General features: G+C 37.0%; 1 protein-coding gene across 15 annotated transcripts in view; it reads left to right on the top strand.

Moving 5' to 3' along the window:
• Window positions 1-16,638, top strand: part of UTRN (utrophin) — a 483,718-nt gene that overhangs the window by 377,457 nt on the left and 89,623 nt on the right. For all 15 annotated transcript variants that reach the window (XM_036906868.2, XM_036906866.2, XM_057489131.1 and 12 more), the window contains one exon: window positions 3,699-3,828. In XM_036906868.2, coding sequence (XP_036762763.2) covers window positions 3,699-3,828 — 130 coding nt within the window. The remainder of the gene's footprint in view (window positions 1-3,698; window positions 3,829-16,638) is intronic.

The following is a 16,638-nucleotide window of genomic DNA, read 5'->3' as shown; positions in this document are numbered from 1 at the left end:
GTTTTCTTTTTTGTTTAATGAGAGGTAAAGGATGGTGAAATGATTCTATGTGTAGTGCTGTTGAAAGTTAAAGTCATTTCTGATATGTAATTAAATATAATTGCAATAGGACAGATTGAATAACAAAACTAAATTTGCAAAATAGAGTATGAATAGATATTATTCAATGCAACTCTTCCCTAGGATATTTGGGTGGTGAGTTGGCATTCTGGCTCGAGCCCCACATTTTTCTCACTTGGTGTCATTCCCACCTGCCCACGCTTGCCGTCTCTACTTTCCCTCCCTTGGCACATCAAAGGAGTTCATGAGACATTGCCCTGCCAACACCCTGTGCAGAGAGGATAGTTTTCTGAAGTGCTGGAGTTTAATGTGGTTGGAAAGGAAAATAGATTCTCCATTCCTGTGGGACTTTCTTGGAATCAGACTTGTTTTTCATGACTCTAGGGGCTGTTACAATGATACTATATAAAACAAAAATGTAAATCTCACCATCATCCTGCCTGACCTTGTCGAGTTCTTCAGTGGCTTCCCAGTGCTCACAACTGGTTAAGTCTCAGATGCTTAGGACACCATACAGTGGTCTTCATGACCTGTATCTGCCCACCTCTTCAGCACCAAACATTCCCTCACTGCACACACTGTCAAACCCCCTTTTTCTTGCACTAATGCTTCATTTCCTCGATTGAGAGTTCCCTTCCTGCTTTGCAACACTCAGTTTAGATATCATGTCCACTAGGAAGCATTTCTGCAACCCGAGCTCTATAAACCCCAGGGCACTGATGTGGGTGCCTTTTGTTCACCACAGTGAAAAATCCAGAAAAGGTCCTTGCCTTGTAGAGATTATATTTTATCTGAGAGAGACAAACAATAAGCGTCATAACTATATGCCTGCCTTGCATCATAGAAGGTGATACATGCAGGAAAGATACAAATAGTTAAGCAGAGTGATGGGGTGGGAAATGGAAGGGATAGAAAGCTGGGATTCCCATTAAGCAGGGGGGGCAGTCCTCACTGAGAAGGCCTCATGTGCTGAGGAGCCAGCCATGTGGGTATCTGTGGAAAGAGCTTTCAGGCAGAGCAAACAGCCAGTTGGTGAAATGACCCATCATGAGAGCATCTGTGTTAAACGGACAAAATCCCAGCAACCAAGGGAGCTGACAGGCTAGTTTTTCCAGGTATCCTTTCTGTAGACAGACATCTGTTTCCATTTGGATTTTTGAAATTCTAGAGATAGTTTGAAGACAAATCTCTCCTTTGCCATCTCTCCTCCCTATACCCCTGTGCAGTGCACATTTTGTGGCCTAACGGCAATCCAGAACCCTGTCAGGACTTGTACATTTTGTGGAGTAATGGAAATCCAGAACCCCAGCAGGACTCACTATACCAACCTGTCATGTGGATCATCTCATCTGCTTCCTCTGCTGTAAGATCTGGGTTCACCCTCTGAAATCTATGCCCCATAATCACTTCATGTTTGCAGAGGACCAGTACTGCTTCTGCTCTCCTTTCTGAGTCACATTCCTTTATGGTCCGTCTTCTCTCAGTTTTTAATTTCCTTCCACCTCCTCAGCCAATTGGTGTTTCCTGGCTTCTCTCTTGTGTCAAGTCTCTAAATACTGTCTGTGGTTCCTTCATCCTCTCGGATAAACCACATCTGAGGAGGTGTTCTTCCTGCTGCTTCCCTTTGCAAAAGAGGAAATCCAGCACAGCCCTTGCACATCACGTTAAGAATTTTACCCCACGTTTACCTCCCACATTTACTGGTTAGGTTTGGGTTTGGAGAATAAATGCTCTCGATATCACTAAAAATTGTAGAAATGATTCGGCTGCGTTGCTCCCTCTTTTTCACTACCATCTTTTAAGCAGCCTGCCTTGCGTATCATTATTTTACATTTTATATTTCCAGGTGGTTTGGGAAGTAAATAAGAAGAGTATTTTCATTCATCTGGAGCTTATTGCTAGAACAACACAATAATCTAAGTTAAAGGAGTTGGCTCAACACCCATCAATGTGAATATATTTTTCTGGACTGAAAATGTATTTTCCCCATTTCTCTTGTGTCTCTTATTTCCACTTTTATCAGAAATCTGAAATGTCAGAAAGTCATCTCGTTCTCCTGGAATAGCGTACCTTGGGACTTCTGCACAAGCTGCATTTTTTTTGAATAGAGATGGTAGAGGTTTTGTCGCTTTTTCCCCGTGTAGTGACATAATGCTCATGGCTGATAATTGGTCTGGAAATTGATAGGCACGTGCTTGGCTTCACCGTCCATCTTCAGTTAAATAGATGCTATGACAGACACATAAATGGATTTATGGAATATTAAAGAAAGTTTATTTCATTGCATCTCCTGTTCTTTATGGCTGTGTCTTAGCTGTGAGTCGGTGCCTTTGTTGTTTTTCAATTTTATTCTTTTAATGTAATTTTTTGTCAGACTAAAAATTGTACATAGTTTCGAAGTCAAATAACATTTACAGTGCTTATCACAAAAAACAGCATTCTGTCGCTCCATCTCTTTTCTTCCTCCACACCCAGGAAGTTCTCTTTTAAATTCTTGACCAGTGTTTCCTGGTGTCTGGCTCTGGTATTTTATATCAGATGACTATTCCGGTATTTCTAGATTTTCTTCTTTGACATTACTCTGGAAGATGAAGATTTAGCCTGTTAAGACCAACATAGTGACATCAAATGCTATTGTAAAAAATAGTTATATTCAGAAAGAAAAGACTTTGATTCTGAAACACTATGAGAGTACAATATTTTAGAAAATGAAAACTGAGTTTTCATAAGGCATTGCCAGGGAACTGTACTAAAAGCCAAATATGAGAGCCATTAGGTGTTTATGATTTTATGAGAGTGACAATATTAACAACAATTCTGATTTGATTTATTAAAATAGCACATGAGAAAAAATCTTCATTTCCTCTTATCTTGCAGTAGTCAATGACTGAGTTTCTGTTGGTTTTAAACCCTAGCCAATTAGAGTGTTAATCACCAAACATTTTATAGGTGCAGAGGTTAAAGTTTATCCCTACGTAAAAGAATGAAAGTACTAAAGACAGACTGTTCTGAGAATCATAGATTTGCATGAAAAACCTCACATGCGAAAAATCGTAATTGTCTCAGCATGGGAGATGGAACATATTTTAAGATAATTGGAGACTGTCTTTAATGTGTTCTCTTTGGTTTAGATTTCATGTACTTTGATTGGTTTCTATTTCTTAATTTTTTTCCGTAACATATTCTAACACATGTAAAAGACTTCTGAGGATCTCATTACTACTTGTGAAATTGCCTTCTTCTGTACCATTAGGTGCAATTTTTTTTTTGTCAGTCAGTCTTACAAGAAAAAGGTATCTTTGGACAGGCTATTATATTTTAGCAATCTGACAGAAGTGATCACTCTAAAAGTATATTTTGCTTAAGTTCAAATATACTATAACTGTTTCCCTTAGGTGAATATTGAAAAGGTTTTTTTGTTTTTGTTGCACATTTAAGTTCTGCAATAATCATCCTCTTGCTTTTATTTACATGCTTCATCATTCTTATGTGTAAAATTTACCTTCCCTTCTAACCTTGCTTAAAGGGTTATTAGTCTTCCCTTGACAAGTGTGGTCAGAAGTATTCTAATTGAAAATGTTCTGTTACTTGGTGAATGCAGTAGGTTACAAATTCAACTTCTGCTTCTCTTTGCAAAGGTGCTGAGACGGGAGTTAAAGGAGAAGGAGTATTCTGTCCTAAATGCCATTGACCAAGCTCGAGTTTTCCTGGCTGATCAGCCAATTGAGGCCCCTGAAGAACCAAGAAGAAACCTACAATCAAAAACAGGTGAGAACGGTTTCTTTCCTGTATTATAAAAAACACATGAGGACAACAAAAACCTGAAACCAAGTAGGTAATTTCCTGACAGCCTTTCAGTATCTGAGACTAAACATTTTCTTCTAAATAGTACTTAAATCAACATGTTATTATTTAGTAAATATCTACATTCTTAAATTAATAAACCAAATGGCTGTTTACATCAATGTCATTACTTTCAAAGGAAATTAACTGCAGAATAATTGATTTATTAAATGGCATGCTATAACTAAGAATAATTTGAGAAATAAAAATTTACATTCTTCAACAGATTACAAGTAGACTGGTATTTAAAATACAATAGTAAATATATAAAATCTTTTAATATCTATAAAGTCAGATTTTTTTTTTAAACCTGTTTCTCAAGATTACTTTTTAAACTAAGACACTAAAGCCCCTTTCTTTTACAAGCAGACAATATAATTTATTTAAAAATAACCTGTAGTTTTTATGTACTTTGGCTTAAAATTGAAAAAATAACTACCTTATTAGCAAATAGCAATAAATCACATAGTAAATTTAAGACATGAATTTGGGGGCCAACATCTGTCTTTATTATGAATTTTTGTTGCTGGCAATAAAAGCATTCCAAGACATTTTAAAAAATAAACATGCCATTCAAAATATTTTTCCATCATTCACTTCATATAGTAAAAGCAGACCTGCAAGACTGTCTCATGCTGTGTTCAGCAGTGTAATTCATGAGTGTTTATTACTTTTGAGGAAAGTACAGTTGGAAAATACTTTCTTTGACTGTAACTGAAGATGGATCAGTCATTTGGACAAATAGCCATTTCCCTTTCTTTCTGTCTCAGGGAAGATCTACTTCCATCTGAATAAATTTCCCATCAAGATCATCGTTCTCTTGACCCCTTAAACCTAGTTTTATATGTGTATGTGCACACATACACACACACACACACACACCACATCTCTTACCTTCTCTAACATTAGTTTTTATTTTCTGCCGGTCGTATCACTATCTTTCCAACCAGTGTACTGGACACTTGAGTCATTGCTGAGTCTCCATTTTCCAATGAACCCACGAGTCTGCAACTCACTGTTTCTGTCTATCTTTGAAGAGTTATTCCTTCTGAGTAGTCTGTTATATGTGTATCACACACACACATACACGTACGCACACAACACACACACACACATGCACACAGTGGGTGCTTACTACATAGTTTTTAAATGAATGCCTGCATGGGCCGAGCACTGTCAGGGACGGATAGGAAGTGATTAGGTTCAGGGAACGGGATGACCAGGCTGGAACAGGACCATTAGAAGTGGCCGTCCAGCAGTGAGGAGCAGAGTGTCTGTGTCAGAGAGGTCGGCAGAGCAGCCTGGCCAGGGGGTTCCGGGCTTCTGCCTGGATAGGAAGTGTGCGCTTGTACGTGCTGTCTGGTTCAGATTACAGAGGCCCTGCAAAATCGGGCAGAACCTTTCAACTTAATACTGCCAGGAAGAAGTCACTATTACAGTTCTTATTTAAGCTTGCAAAAGAAATAAGTTCACTTGTCTCACCTTATCCGATTTAAAATCTACCTTAAATCTGCTTTTCTCATCTCTTTGCTTCCCCAGTACTTTCCAAAGAATAGAGAAAACATTTTTATAATAAGCTACTTCATAGCAGTAAAATGTGTTATTGTATCACGAAAGCTTCACTTTACTGTAAATTCTCCTCCTTGGTGGTCAGAAAGTTTAAGGGCTAAGGTGTATTGTTTTTTGAGTTTTTATTTTGCTGTTACATTCAGAATTTTTAAAGCCCCATTTAAAATACTATGTTTGGGACAAGAAGAAAGTCATGTCAATTTAACTTTACTTTTTTTTTTTTTTGGTTTGGGGTTTTTAACAATTGGCAATATTCATACTTTCTCCTTTCCTGATATTTTCTGTAATGCTGGGTGATATTACCTGGTGCTAAAAATAAATGAAAGAAAGTTATCTGTAATAGCTTGTCTACTTTTGTTGTTCACCGTGACGTATGTAGAGCTATCAGAAGTAGAGAGCATTTAAACATTAGCAGTCTTTGTGACACTACTTAAAATACTCAGTGTTGCAGGCAACAGGGTAGGGAGAAATCACATGATTTTTAAAATTCTATTTAATAAGCATTTGTTTACTGCATATGCTTTGTGTATGATGCCATAGTCGCCCACTAAAGTAGGTCCATCTCTTTACTGTAATTATTCCAGAAAATACTTCTCCCAGTGGTTTTTCTCCCAGTGTCTTTTTCCCTCCCATCTCCTTTTTTCATATTTTTCATTATCAATTATCTTATAGTATCACATATGTATGTGTGTGTGTGTGTATATAATGATAGCCTGTGGAGTTTTATTTTATTACTGAGAATCATAGGTATGAGTTGTTCTGCTATTATAAATAAGCAAACCATTTCAATCAAATGATCAGTTGCTGACAAAGAATCCCACCAAGTCTGCTCTGCTAGATACTTCCTTTTTCTTTCCAGTTTTATTGAGATACAACTGACATGAAATATTGTATAAGTTTCAGGTGTATAACAGTGATTTAATATATGTATATATTGGGACATGATTACCACAATAAGTCTAGTTAACATCTATCATCACACATAGTAACAAATTGTATTTTCCCTATGATGGGAACTTGTAAGATCTACTCTCTCAGTAACAATACATTTTAAATATTTAAAATCACTGCTAATGTCATTGCCCTGCTTTCAGCCCTTATCATCTTTTGCTAGGAGTATTGCAAACTTTCTTAATTGGTTTCTCTATATCAACATAGATGCAGCAATATACCTCAAACTCAGAACTGGCATTTGCTCCCTTGTGGTTTATAAACTGCCAGTAGCCCCTGGAATGGGATCTGAGCCCCTTCACCTGGCATGCAAAGTTGCTCAGGGATTTGGCCTCAGTTTTCTGGTGCAGTAACATCCCATGCCTCTCTGCTCCAAATTAATGTTCATTTGATACCAGACCTCTCATGATATCTTTCAGGTAATGGTCTTCCTCACCTTTATCCAGTTGCCCATCATCCTGGTCTTGCCTGCCCTTGGGTCCCTCTTGCCTGATCTACGATTCCTCCTCCTTTTCCTGCCCAGCACCTGCTCATCCTGTCCCACTTAGCACGGGCTGTGTGTCTTCCTGGACACATTCCTGTCCTGGCCCTCCTCTGTTTTTCCTGTAACACCTGTCATCTCTCTGTCTGTTACCAATATCTGTGGCCAGAGCTCAACCCTTCCCTTGCTCAGTCACCTTTCTCATTTATTGAGAATCTTAAAGAATGTGACAAATGACCTGAGCAGCCAAGACTGATATTACATAGAAATATAAGATGATCCTATTCTTAACTCATAGAACAGCTCCTCTCTCAGAGGTATTGACTCTGACTTTAGACACTGTTGTAACTAGTTTGACTTGTTGGACCAATAAAGTATGGGTATGTAGCAAAATGGAAATGACAGGACGGGGGAAAAGGGTGACAGTGAGAAGTGATGACTGTTGACAATGTGAGAGTAATAAGGAGAGACAAAATTACAAAAAGGATATATGAGAATTCTAAAATAAAATAAAACAGTAGGCTTTGGGGCTTTACAATAAAAGAAAAGCTGAAGCTATGAGTTATGGTCTATTTTTGAAGACAGAATATAAATCAGTTAAGAGAAGGCATGGGAATTTATATGATATTTTAGTAAATTTCCTTCCAAAATGGCAACCGTTAAAAAAAACAGGGCCAGATGGGTGAAATGTAGCTGGGACACAAGTCATCCAGACTAACTCAGTGTGTTTGTGAATGGTTACTAAGTAACTATAACTTTTAATTGAACCCAAATTACCTGAATAATTACAGAAATTTTACAAAGTTCACAACTTTGTCAGGAGTCCCCTGATCTTGTTGGAGCTGTATGGAACTGTTTAATTTGATTTAGTCTCTATCGTGTCAGTGTATAATTTTCTCTTTGAGCTCAGTTGAATTGTTTTTCATTTTACTTTAATCACCTGGTTCATATCTGTTAAAAAATAGAATAGAACAATAAATCTCTCATCTCATTTGTATCATTCTTTGTACTCAAACCACTTCGTGTTCTCCTAACTAGCCCAATGCATTGGGCAGATCATACAGTATGTCTATTAAAAACATTTTTTTTAATGAAAACTTTTAAGTCAAGAAGATACTGTGGTGCTGACCAAGGTCACCAGCTAATGTACGGTAGATTCAGGAACAGACTACTAAGCTTCTATGTTGGTGATTTTCCTTACCCCCTGCGTTTTCTGCTGGCTTTTACTCACCACTTCCTTTTTTATCTCCTCTCTCTCTGCTCATTAGCCACTGACCTCCTAGCTCCTTCTTGATATTCAGTGGCTAGAGACTCCTAACCCTGCAGAAATGTTTCTTTTCTCCCAGCCTCCCCTTGCTTTTCCCAGTCCTAGATTTGAATACCTTTGAAAACCACACAGCTGCTTAGTGAAGGTAGACGTGCAAGGATTCTGTGGGACTCAGCCACCTGCCGCCTTAGCCCACTCCTGCCTCCAATTCTTGAGGCAGTCAGGGAATACATGTGCCTTCTTCCTTACTCGTTTCCTACAGCTTAGGTCAAAGGTCAAATTTGCACAAGGGAGTTAGAGCTTTATGTCTAAATGCCTCTCTCCACACCACATAGAGAGGCAGGCATGCACACACACATATTTTATGATTTGAGGTTGTGGTATCAATTCCTAAATAAAACAGCCAACACTTTAATAGGATATTTCATCTCTAAGAGTGTTTAGAACATTGTACAATTCACTGTATATAACTGAGTGTAGAAAAGCTCTTTCCCCTGTTCAGCTTTTGATTTTTAGGATAAAAAAGACTGCATTTTTTATTTGTTAATTTCTCCATGAGTCTTTAAAAAAATTTTTCCACTGAAGTCATTACTATTGCTACAACTATTATTATAGGCTGTCTGAACATTATTTCTTTTTCACCCCAGTGTAGTTGATTAGTTGATTTTATTTCATTTAAATGACAGTCATAGAAAAAAACAGCTATTACTTTAGTGTGTCCATTAATTTATAGTTGTATGTATATATGTATTTATATACAACTTTATATAGTTGTTTGTGATTGTACCTATAATTAATGGTTAATAATAATCATCTTTTCAGTTAAAAAGTTATGTGTCGATTAAGTTTTTCCTTTTTGGTCTTTGACAACTGGCTGTGTATATTTAGTAGTAGTTAATAGTTTAATTCAGGGTGACTATTTTCTTTTAATTATTAAATGTTTCATAATATTTTGGAAAGTTAATTATTAGGAGCATTTTCTTGTATGTGTAATCTCATATATTTTATGATATAACAAAGATGTAATAAATAACATTTCTCCATCTACTATCAGTCCATTTTATGCCTATATTAGCAAACTTGTGCAAATATAATTTCATGATCATTAAATGAGTGAAATTGTAAAATTATCATATAATTTACATTTGAAGTTCCTTTATACTGATTCTTGGTATAACTTAAGGTGAATTGTTAGCTGCTGTCCAGCACACATAACTGACTTGAATAAATTACATAAAAAAGATGGCAGTAATTATTTCCTTGCATCTCATAAAATCGGACCAAAGTACACATTACCTAACATAAGTAATTAGGCTAGTAAAATGAATGGGTGTTTTTTCCCAGGGCAGTTTTGTTTCCCTAACACCACCGTATTAATTAGAGCTCCATGCATTGTAAATGACAGACACCACCTTCCATAAGCTAAGGCACGAGAGGAGACTGTATTAGCCCCCATGGCCAGGTTATAATAAGGGCAAGCTCACAGGTGGCCACAGGGACTGGAATGTCACCAGAAGCCTTTTCTCGACTTTTTCTTTCTGCCTCTCTCCACATGTTTTCATTTTTAGCTTCCCTGTGACCTTCTGCCTCGCCACCTCATACGAGGGAGGGGTAGTCCTTCTTCAGACCCAACACGTCCTAGGAGGGGGCTCTGGCTGACTCAGCTTGAGCCACATGCAACTCAGGGTCTGCTGGGATTGGCAGATGCCCTTTATAAACATAATGTGAGATGGAGGAGTAATCAGTGCCCAAAAGAGGGAGGGACAAGAGAGCAATATTAGTAAACATAGATGTTCAGAAGTAACATTTATCAGGTGCTTCCATGTGCCAGGCACTGTGCCAGGCACCTCACGTGCCTTATTTCCTTAAATTCTCATGATAGTGCATCAGTATATATGTTGCTAACAAGAACATATGCGACTATAGTCTCACAACCAAGGGTGCGTCTCCTCGAGTGTGAGTACTGTCATGAGCCACTCAGTAGATGAGAAAACCGAGACTTTGAGGTTTGGAATCAGATTGCCACCTGTGTAACAGAGACAAAGCACCAACTCTGGTTTGTCACTAAACCTGATGCTCTTAACCACCATAGGTCTTAGCCACCCCAGTAATCCTAAGTGCTTCTAGATATTCAGTAGGAAAAATTTTCTATGTTCTTGTACTTAAAAAAATTTCATAAAATAATTATGTTTATAGCCTTTTGCTTTTCCCTTTACTGTTGTTGTTTTTTTTTAATGAAATAACAGGCTGCTTAATAGAATAACATACCAGTTCACTTATTTCCTAGCATCAAGAGAGACTATGTTTAGGCAGTATTAGACTTTGTCTTTTTAATTTTGATATAAAAATGTGAAAAAAATGTAAAGGATAAGTAATTGCTTTCAGGCCTCTAGACCAAGACAATAATTTAATTAGCTTCTCAAGCCCAAATTAGATTAGTAAAGTTGTAATGCGTGAAAAAGCTCAGAAAAATATAGTGTTACTCTCTTTTTTAGTGTTCTTAACTACAGAGGAGCAATGTGATCCTTCCAAAATTAAAGTTCTATGATGGATGTATGGATGTAATAAATCTAGTCTTCAGCTTTTCTAACATATAGTGAGTCAGTTGAATAATAAGCCCATTGATTGGGTAAAAATTTCAAATACTTTGTTGCATGCTGATGAATGCCATTGTAATGAAATCTGATTTAAATAAACAAATCAACATTCTTGATGAAGAATAATGGATAACAAAGGTTAGTTTGATTGACACAACATTTTAAATTAATTGTTCACCATCTGTTATATTCTCTAATCCCTGTTACAACAATCCATAAATCACATTTGCCTCATAAAAAAGATGGCAATAATTTCCATATATGTATTTTACTGTCATCAACATCTGGGATATTACCTCCTGATTTAAACATAAAGAATAGGAGAATGCCAAACTCTTAATGTGGTGGTGTACTTATTTTGTCGTTCCTGTTATTCCTCTTGAAAGCTGGAATCTTCACGAGTGAATTAGAGGGTTTGCTAACTTTTTAAAAAGCATAATCCTAGCAAAGGCATACATTCTCCTCTTAATTAAATTCTTACTTATTATGGCAGTAAATAAACATAAGATATACTTAACTTCTTTTATAAGAGTGGCTAAACTTGGGTAGATACTTTATGACTTCTTTTGCAGCTTGATCAATCTTAGCTGCTGTGTTCACCAGGGAAGCAGCCTAGGGAGAGACGGGCAGCACTGCGACAGGAAAGGGAAGACTTTTAAGACTTCCGTCCTTTGATTCTTCCAGGAGAAAGGGGAGAATTTTTTTTCAAGTCAAATATATTTTATAGAGATCTATTCATTCAACAAGTACTTACTGCCCAAAAAAGGGAGGGAGAAGAAAGCAAAATTAGTAAACATAGATGTTCACAAGTCAAAATTTATCAGGTGCTTCCATGTGCCAGGCACTGTGCCGTGTGCCAGGCGGTATTCTAGACACTGAGGATACGGCAATGAACCAGACATGTCCTTGCCCTCCTGGAACTTACATTCCCAGCTTCTCTTCTTCTCTCTCAGTACCATCCCCTTGCCCACAGTGAATTGTCAGCTGCTGTCCAGCACACATAACCGACTTGAGTAAATTACAAAATAGTGATTAGTGTGAGGAAATCCAGGGAGTACTCAGTTACAGAAAATTGAAAGCTTGATCTCAAGTTGCTTAGCTAGGTACGTTCCAGGGCCTCTCTTATTCCTGATTCTTTCCTTAGAGGTCAGTTTTTCTTAATGGTCTGTGCCTTCTTCCTAAGTTCCATGTTGGGTTTATTGACTTTGACCCCCTTTACAAGAAGAGTAAAACTTCAAAGTATTCAGCTTCTAGTACTGGCTCCCTTAGTTTCTGGTCATAAGTACCATTTATCTCCCTGCACATTGTGGTCTGTGTTCCTTTTTCTTCTTCATTTTTCTGCCTCTCTTAATACCTTGCATTTTCGTATTTGTGAAGGATATTCCCTAATGCCCTTTACTTTGGAGTTCTTGCTTTTCCCTAAATGTATCTAACTGTTCATTATCCTTTTTTGTCCGAAGGATTTGAGAAGTCCCTTGGCAGCAAGGATGGATCCATATGATCTTTATCAAATCCCTACTGAAAGATTTAAGCTACACGTTAGCAGGTTAATCCACTCTTGGTAGCCTCTTTTTATTGTCATTCTTATCATTTATTAGATGAAACATAATTAGAAACATTACAATAATCATCTCGATGATGTCCTTGTAATCTGGTTCATAATGAATTGTCATCAGTCATCATACACAGTAAGAAGTGGGCAGGGTCTTCTTGAACACTGATCATTTTAGAGAGATTGAGTTGATCTTAATCATGTAATCAGGTAACTGGGGAAGAATATATTTCTCATTATTTTAATCAGAAGCATCTTTTGGTCATGAAGGAGACAGAAATGGAGCACAAGGCTGTAGGGAGCGAGTGAGGGAGGGAGATCATGTCGAGTCTCCAGAGATAAGGGGATGCTTTGTTTTTTCCTGTGATGTTTTATTGGCTAGTCAGCTTGGTTTGCTTATGTTTCAATCTCTACTGTCTAAACCTCCCAGACTTAGTAATAAAATAAAAAGAATTAAAGGAATTAACCTTGTTGACCCCCTTCTGTGTGCCAGGCATGTACCTGTAGCTTTATAGATATTAACTGAGGTTCAGAGAGATAAGGAATGTATCTATGACTGTATAACTAGTTGATACTGGAACTGGCTTACAATTTCCTAATCTTTCCTAACACCATAGTGTCCAGGAGTAAAAATGCTACTCTGTACAATTTTTTAAAAATATTTGTTTGTCTTAATATTTCCCTTCTACCTCTTGGTGAAATAAAACATTCATATTGCAATACATGCAAAAAAAAAAAAGCAAATGATACAGGTTGAGATACTTGGAATTATCATATTTGAAAATGACTTTGTAAAGTTATCCTGTCAGAGTAAAAACCTTTTTATAAATGCTTTACATGGGTGTAGGGAGGAAGAAGAAAAAATAAGTGGAAAGATTTCCACCTAAAATTATGAAGTTGAATGTTCTCAATAAAGAGCAAAGCTAAAATTCCATTCAATCCAAATCAATTCAGAAATTGTATATTGAAGACATGCCAATCCCCAGACTGGGTATTGCAAAATCACAATGGAAAGAAATATAACATGTGTGACATAGGCTTTAGAACCTAACAATACAAAAATCACAGTGGAGATTATAAATATCAGTTCCATAATTGAGAAACAAAATACAATAGATATGGAAAATATTTATTTAAAACAACTGGGCTGATTCTAATATATTTGACTAGTATTTCATAGGAGAAACATATACTTTAAATTTGTATGTAAGCACACAAAAAGAGATTTTTTTCCCTCTACTGTTAAGACTTCTTAGAGATATACAATGACTTTGTCTTTCTTATATATAATTGAATTTTAGAGGTAAAAGAACCCCTTGGTGTAAACTGTTTTCCTAGCATGAGAAAATAAGGTTCCCACTTGGTAAAACTGGGGTGAGTAGGTCATGTGGTTCATACTGGAGCAAAGGGCAAGATGGGGGGCGTCTGGTCTCTCCTCCTGAGTGGCCTTTGTTTCCCACCTATATTCCAGTGAACCATGTTTTATAGTCTTTCTCTCCATGGTGTGAAGGAGAGCTTGGTATAAATGCCGTTCAACTAATCTGCATATTTGAAGAGGAAAGATAACTGAACAAGAAAGAAAATTTCAGGATTGATCATTCCTTTCTCCTCTTCCTTCTTCCTAAGAGATAGTTACCTGTTCTTCCTAAAATATCTTTGTGACATAATAAAGAAATGGTGATTTTTCATTATATAAATGTAAAAGAACTATAATAATGTATATTATATTATATATAAATGTATACTATAAATGTAAAAATTAATATACTTCTACCTTTGAAGAGTGACCAGTTAAATGGGAAGGTCTGAAGGGAAGAGAATGGGAGAATGGGGAGTGAAACAGCACTCTGCCTCTCAAAAAAAATCCAGAAACCCACACCACACAATCCGGAGTAGGCAGGTGACACAGGAAAACACTTCTGGTCTGAGAACTGCTAATACATTTATTTGGTTTTATCCTGCTGTTTCCTCCGTCTCTCTGATTAGCCTCTATTACTGCCTTTTCACATGCAAATTAGATTACCCTCTTATCACTGAGCTTCATTTGCTCTGGGCCTTCAGTAGTTAGTGGCCCTGCTCTGCGTGGGAATGACACAACAACTCACTGGAGTGGAAATAACTCTTGAGCTTCAGCAGCAGGAACCACAGGAATCGATTTATAAGCCAGTAGGCTGGCAGTGCACCATTCTGGCTACACTTTACAATCACCTGGGGAGTTTAAAAAATATATTCATGCTGCCCTTACCTCTAACCAACTAAATCAGAATCTTTTAATATTTTGGTGCAGGGCCCCTGGGGATCAGCATTTAAAAGCAAGCAAGCAAGCAAACTAACCTATTCTCAGGGTAGTTTCTAAAGTCCCCAGCATTCAGAACCAATGGCCTAGAAGATTCTCCACTTCTGCATGAGGATCTTTACAATTCACTGGGCCAAAAAAATGCAGAAAATTTGAAGCAAACTATGTCCTTGAGTTTCAAATAACTAGAGGATTTTCAAAATGTAATTATATTCCTTTATTTTCATCTTTAGACCTTTTTGCTGTTTTCAATTGTTCTTCTATTTTTTTTTTCACCCCAAATTGTCATAACTTGATAGTTCACCTGTTGCTTCTCATTACCTGTTTCACAAACATTCTGGAAAATTTCTGTTTAGCTTCATACTTTGCCCTCTGTTCTTGGTTTAAAGTATGCATTAAACTGAGATTGTTGCTACAGTAGGAGGCATTTTATTCTACTGTGATTAGTTAATATGTTTCCTTTCTGGCAAGCAGATGGTGAAATGAACATAGAGCTTTTCTTTTCTTTTGAGTAGCTGCTTGAGTGGGGATTATATAATAAATACTACTAAAGAACTGCTCAATCAAAAGATTTTATATTAAGTGAAGACAAAAAGTCGTAGCCAGCATTGGGTGTTTTGTTGCAGGACAAAGAAGCTGTGTGTCTCCCTGCCAGGTTATTCAGTGACTGGCTGAGAAACAGTTTTTACTTTATCTGAGGAAAAATCATCATAATTAAGTTATCTGTTCTGAAATTGGTACTGTATTTTTTTCTTTTTACAAAGTCAGTGAAACACAGGTGCTTAAAATACGTCTTTGAAAAGACCCGAGTGATTTATTAACAAACAAGTGTTGCTATCATAAAAATTGTCAACTCCTTTTCTCATCAGGTGATTAAAATGATTTTTTTCATCCCCAAAATAGCATTTAACATTTATGGAAAATATATATAAGTATTACGTATTTCTCATTTTCTAAATACCTTGAAGGTGTAAGGATTTAAATCAGGTTTTCCTAATGATGTACCTTTCCTCCCAAAGTTTTTTCTCAGGACCCTTGGAGTCCTGGCATGTTGCATGTTTCAGGATTTTTCTCCAGGCTGCCTAAGCCCCTCCCCTGACTGTAGTACTGGACTGAATCTCAGCGTACACGTTCCTTGAAGCTGAGTCTCTAATTCACTTGTTTTCCTTGTTTATCTTTTACTGGTGTATTCAGCCTACCTACATATCATAACACTTTTTCTTCTGGTGGTCAGTTCAACTGCTAAGGGGCTGTTCAGGATTCTCTGCATTTTAGCAGTGCCACTCTGAGTTCTGTGGTTGCTAAGCTCTTCATAGTCCATTTGGTTCCCAGAGATTTATAACAGCTGCTTTTAAGTCTAAATATTGATGTCTAGAATTTTTGGGAAATTTAGATAGATGAAATATGTGTCCTTTTTTATTTGGCTGTTAAATAATACTTAAATAAAGACATACGGGAAGTAGACAAATTTATGTTGAGTATGAAAATGACAGATTAGAAGAGCTTGTTTTAGTTCCTCTTTTTTCACCATGAAGTTCCTCTTACCAGGAAGTTAGATGAACTTGGGTTCATTTTATGAATGATTTGAAATATTTTGAACTGGAGTAGATACTGCAAATGTGATCGATACTAAAAGGTGGTGCATTATCACAAAGAAGAATATGAATTTCTGTCTTAAATTAACCTACAGTTTACCTTGATTGTATGTTTCTGAACTGCATCTCAGTTTCCAGTGGACAAGCAAGAAATCCTTCAAACCAGCTGGATAAGAAAGGAGGTATCATTGAGTATTGAGGGTAGTAAGGCCCAGGAGTGTTTAGCTGCAGATCTGTGCAGCCTATTACGAGTATCTGCTCTATGTCCATCAAATTCCCCTTCCCTCCTCAGCTTCTCATCTCTATGTTTCTGACTCTTCACTTTGAACTTGACTTTCATTCCTGTGTGTATCCTTTGTCTTCTAGACTCTTGACCTTTTTTCTTGCCCCTTCCCTGTGGCAGGGCCTTACATTATGCCTGCCCTTT

This window comes from Manis pentadactyla, chromosome 12 (assembly GCF_030020395.1).
Source record: "Manis pentadactyla isolate mManPen7 chromosome 12, mManPen7.hap1, whole genome shotgun sequence".
Lineage (NCBI taxonomy): Eukaryota > Metazoa > Chordata > Mammalia > Pholidota > Manidae > Manis > Manis pentadactyla.
Note: the sequence above shows the minus strand (reverse complement) of the source record. Positions and strands in the feature narration are given on the sequence as shown.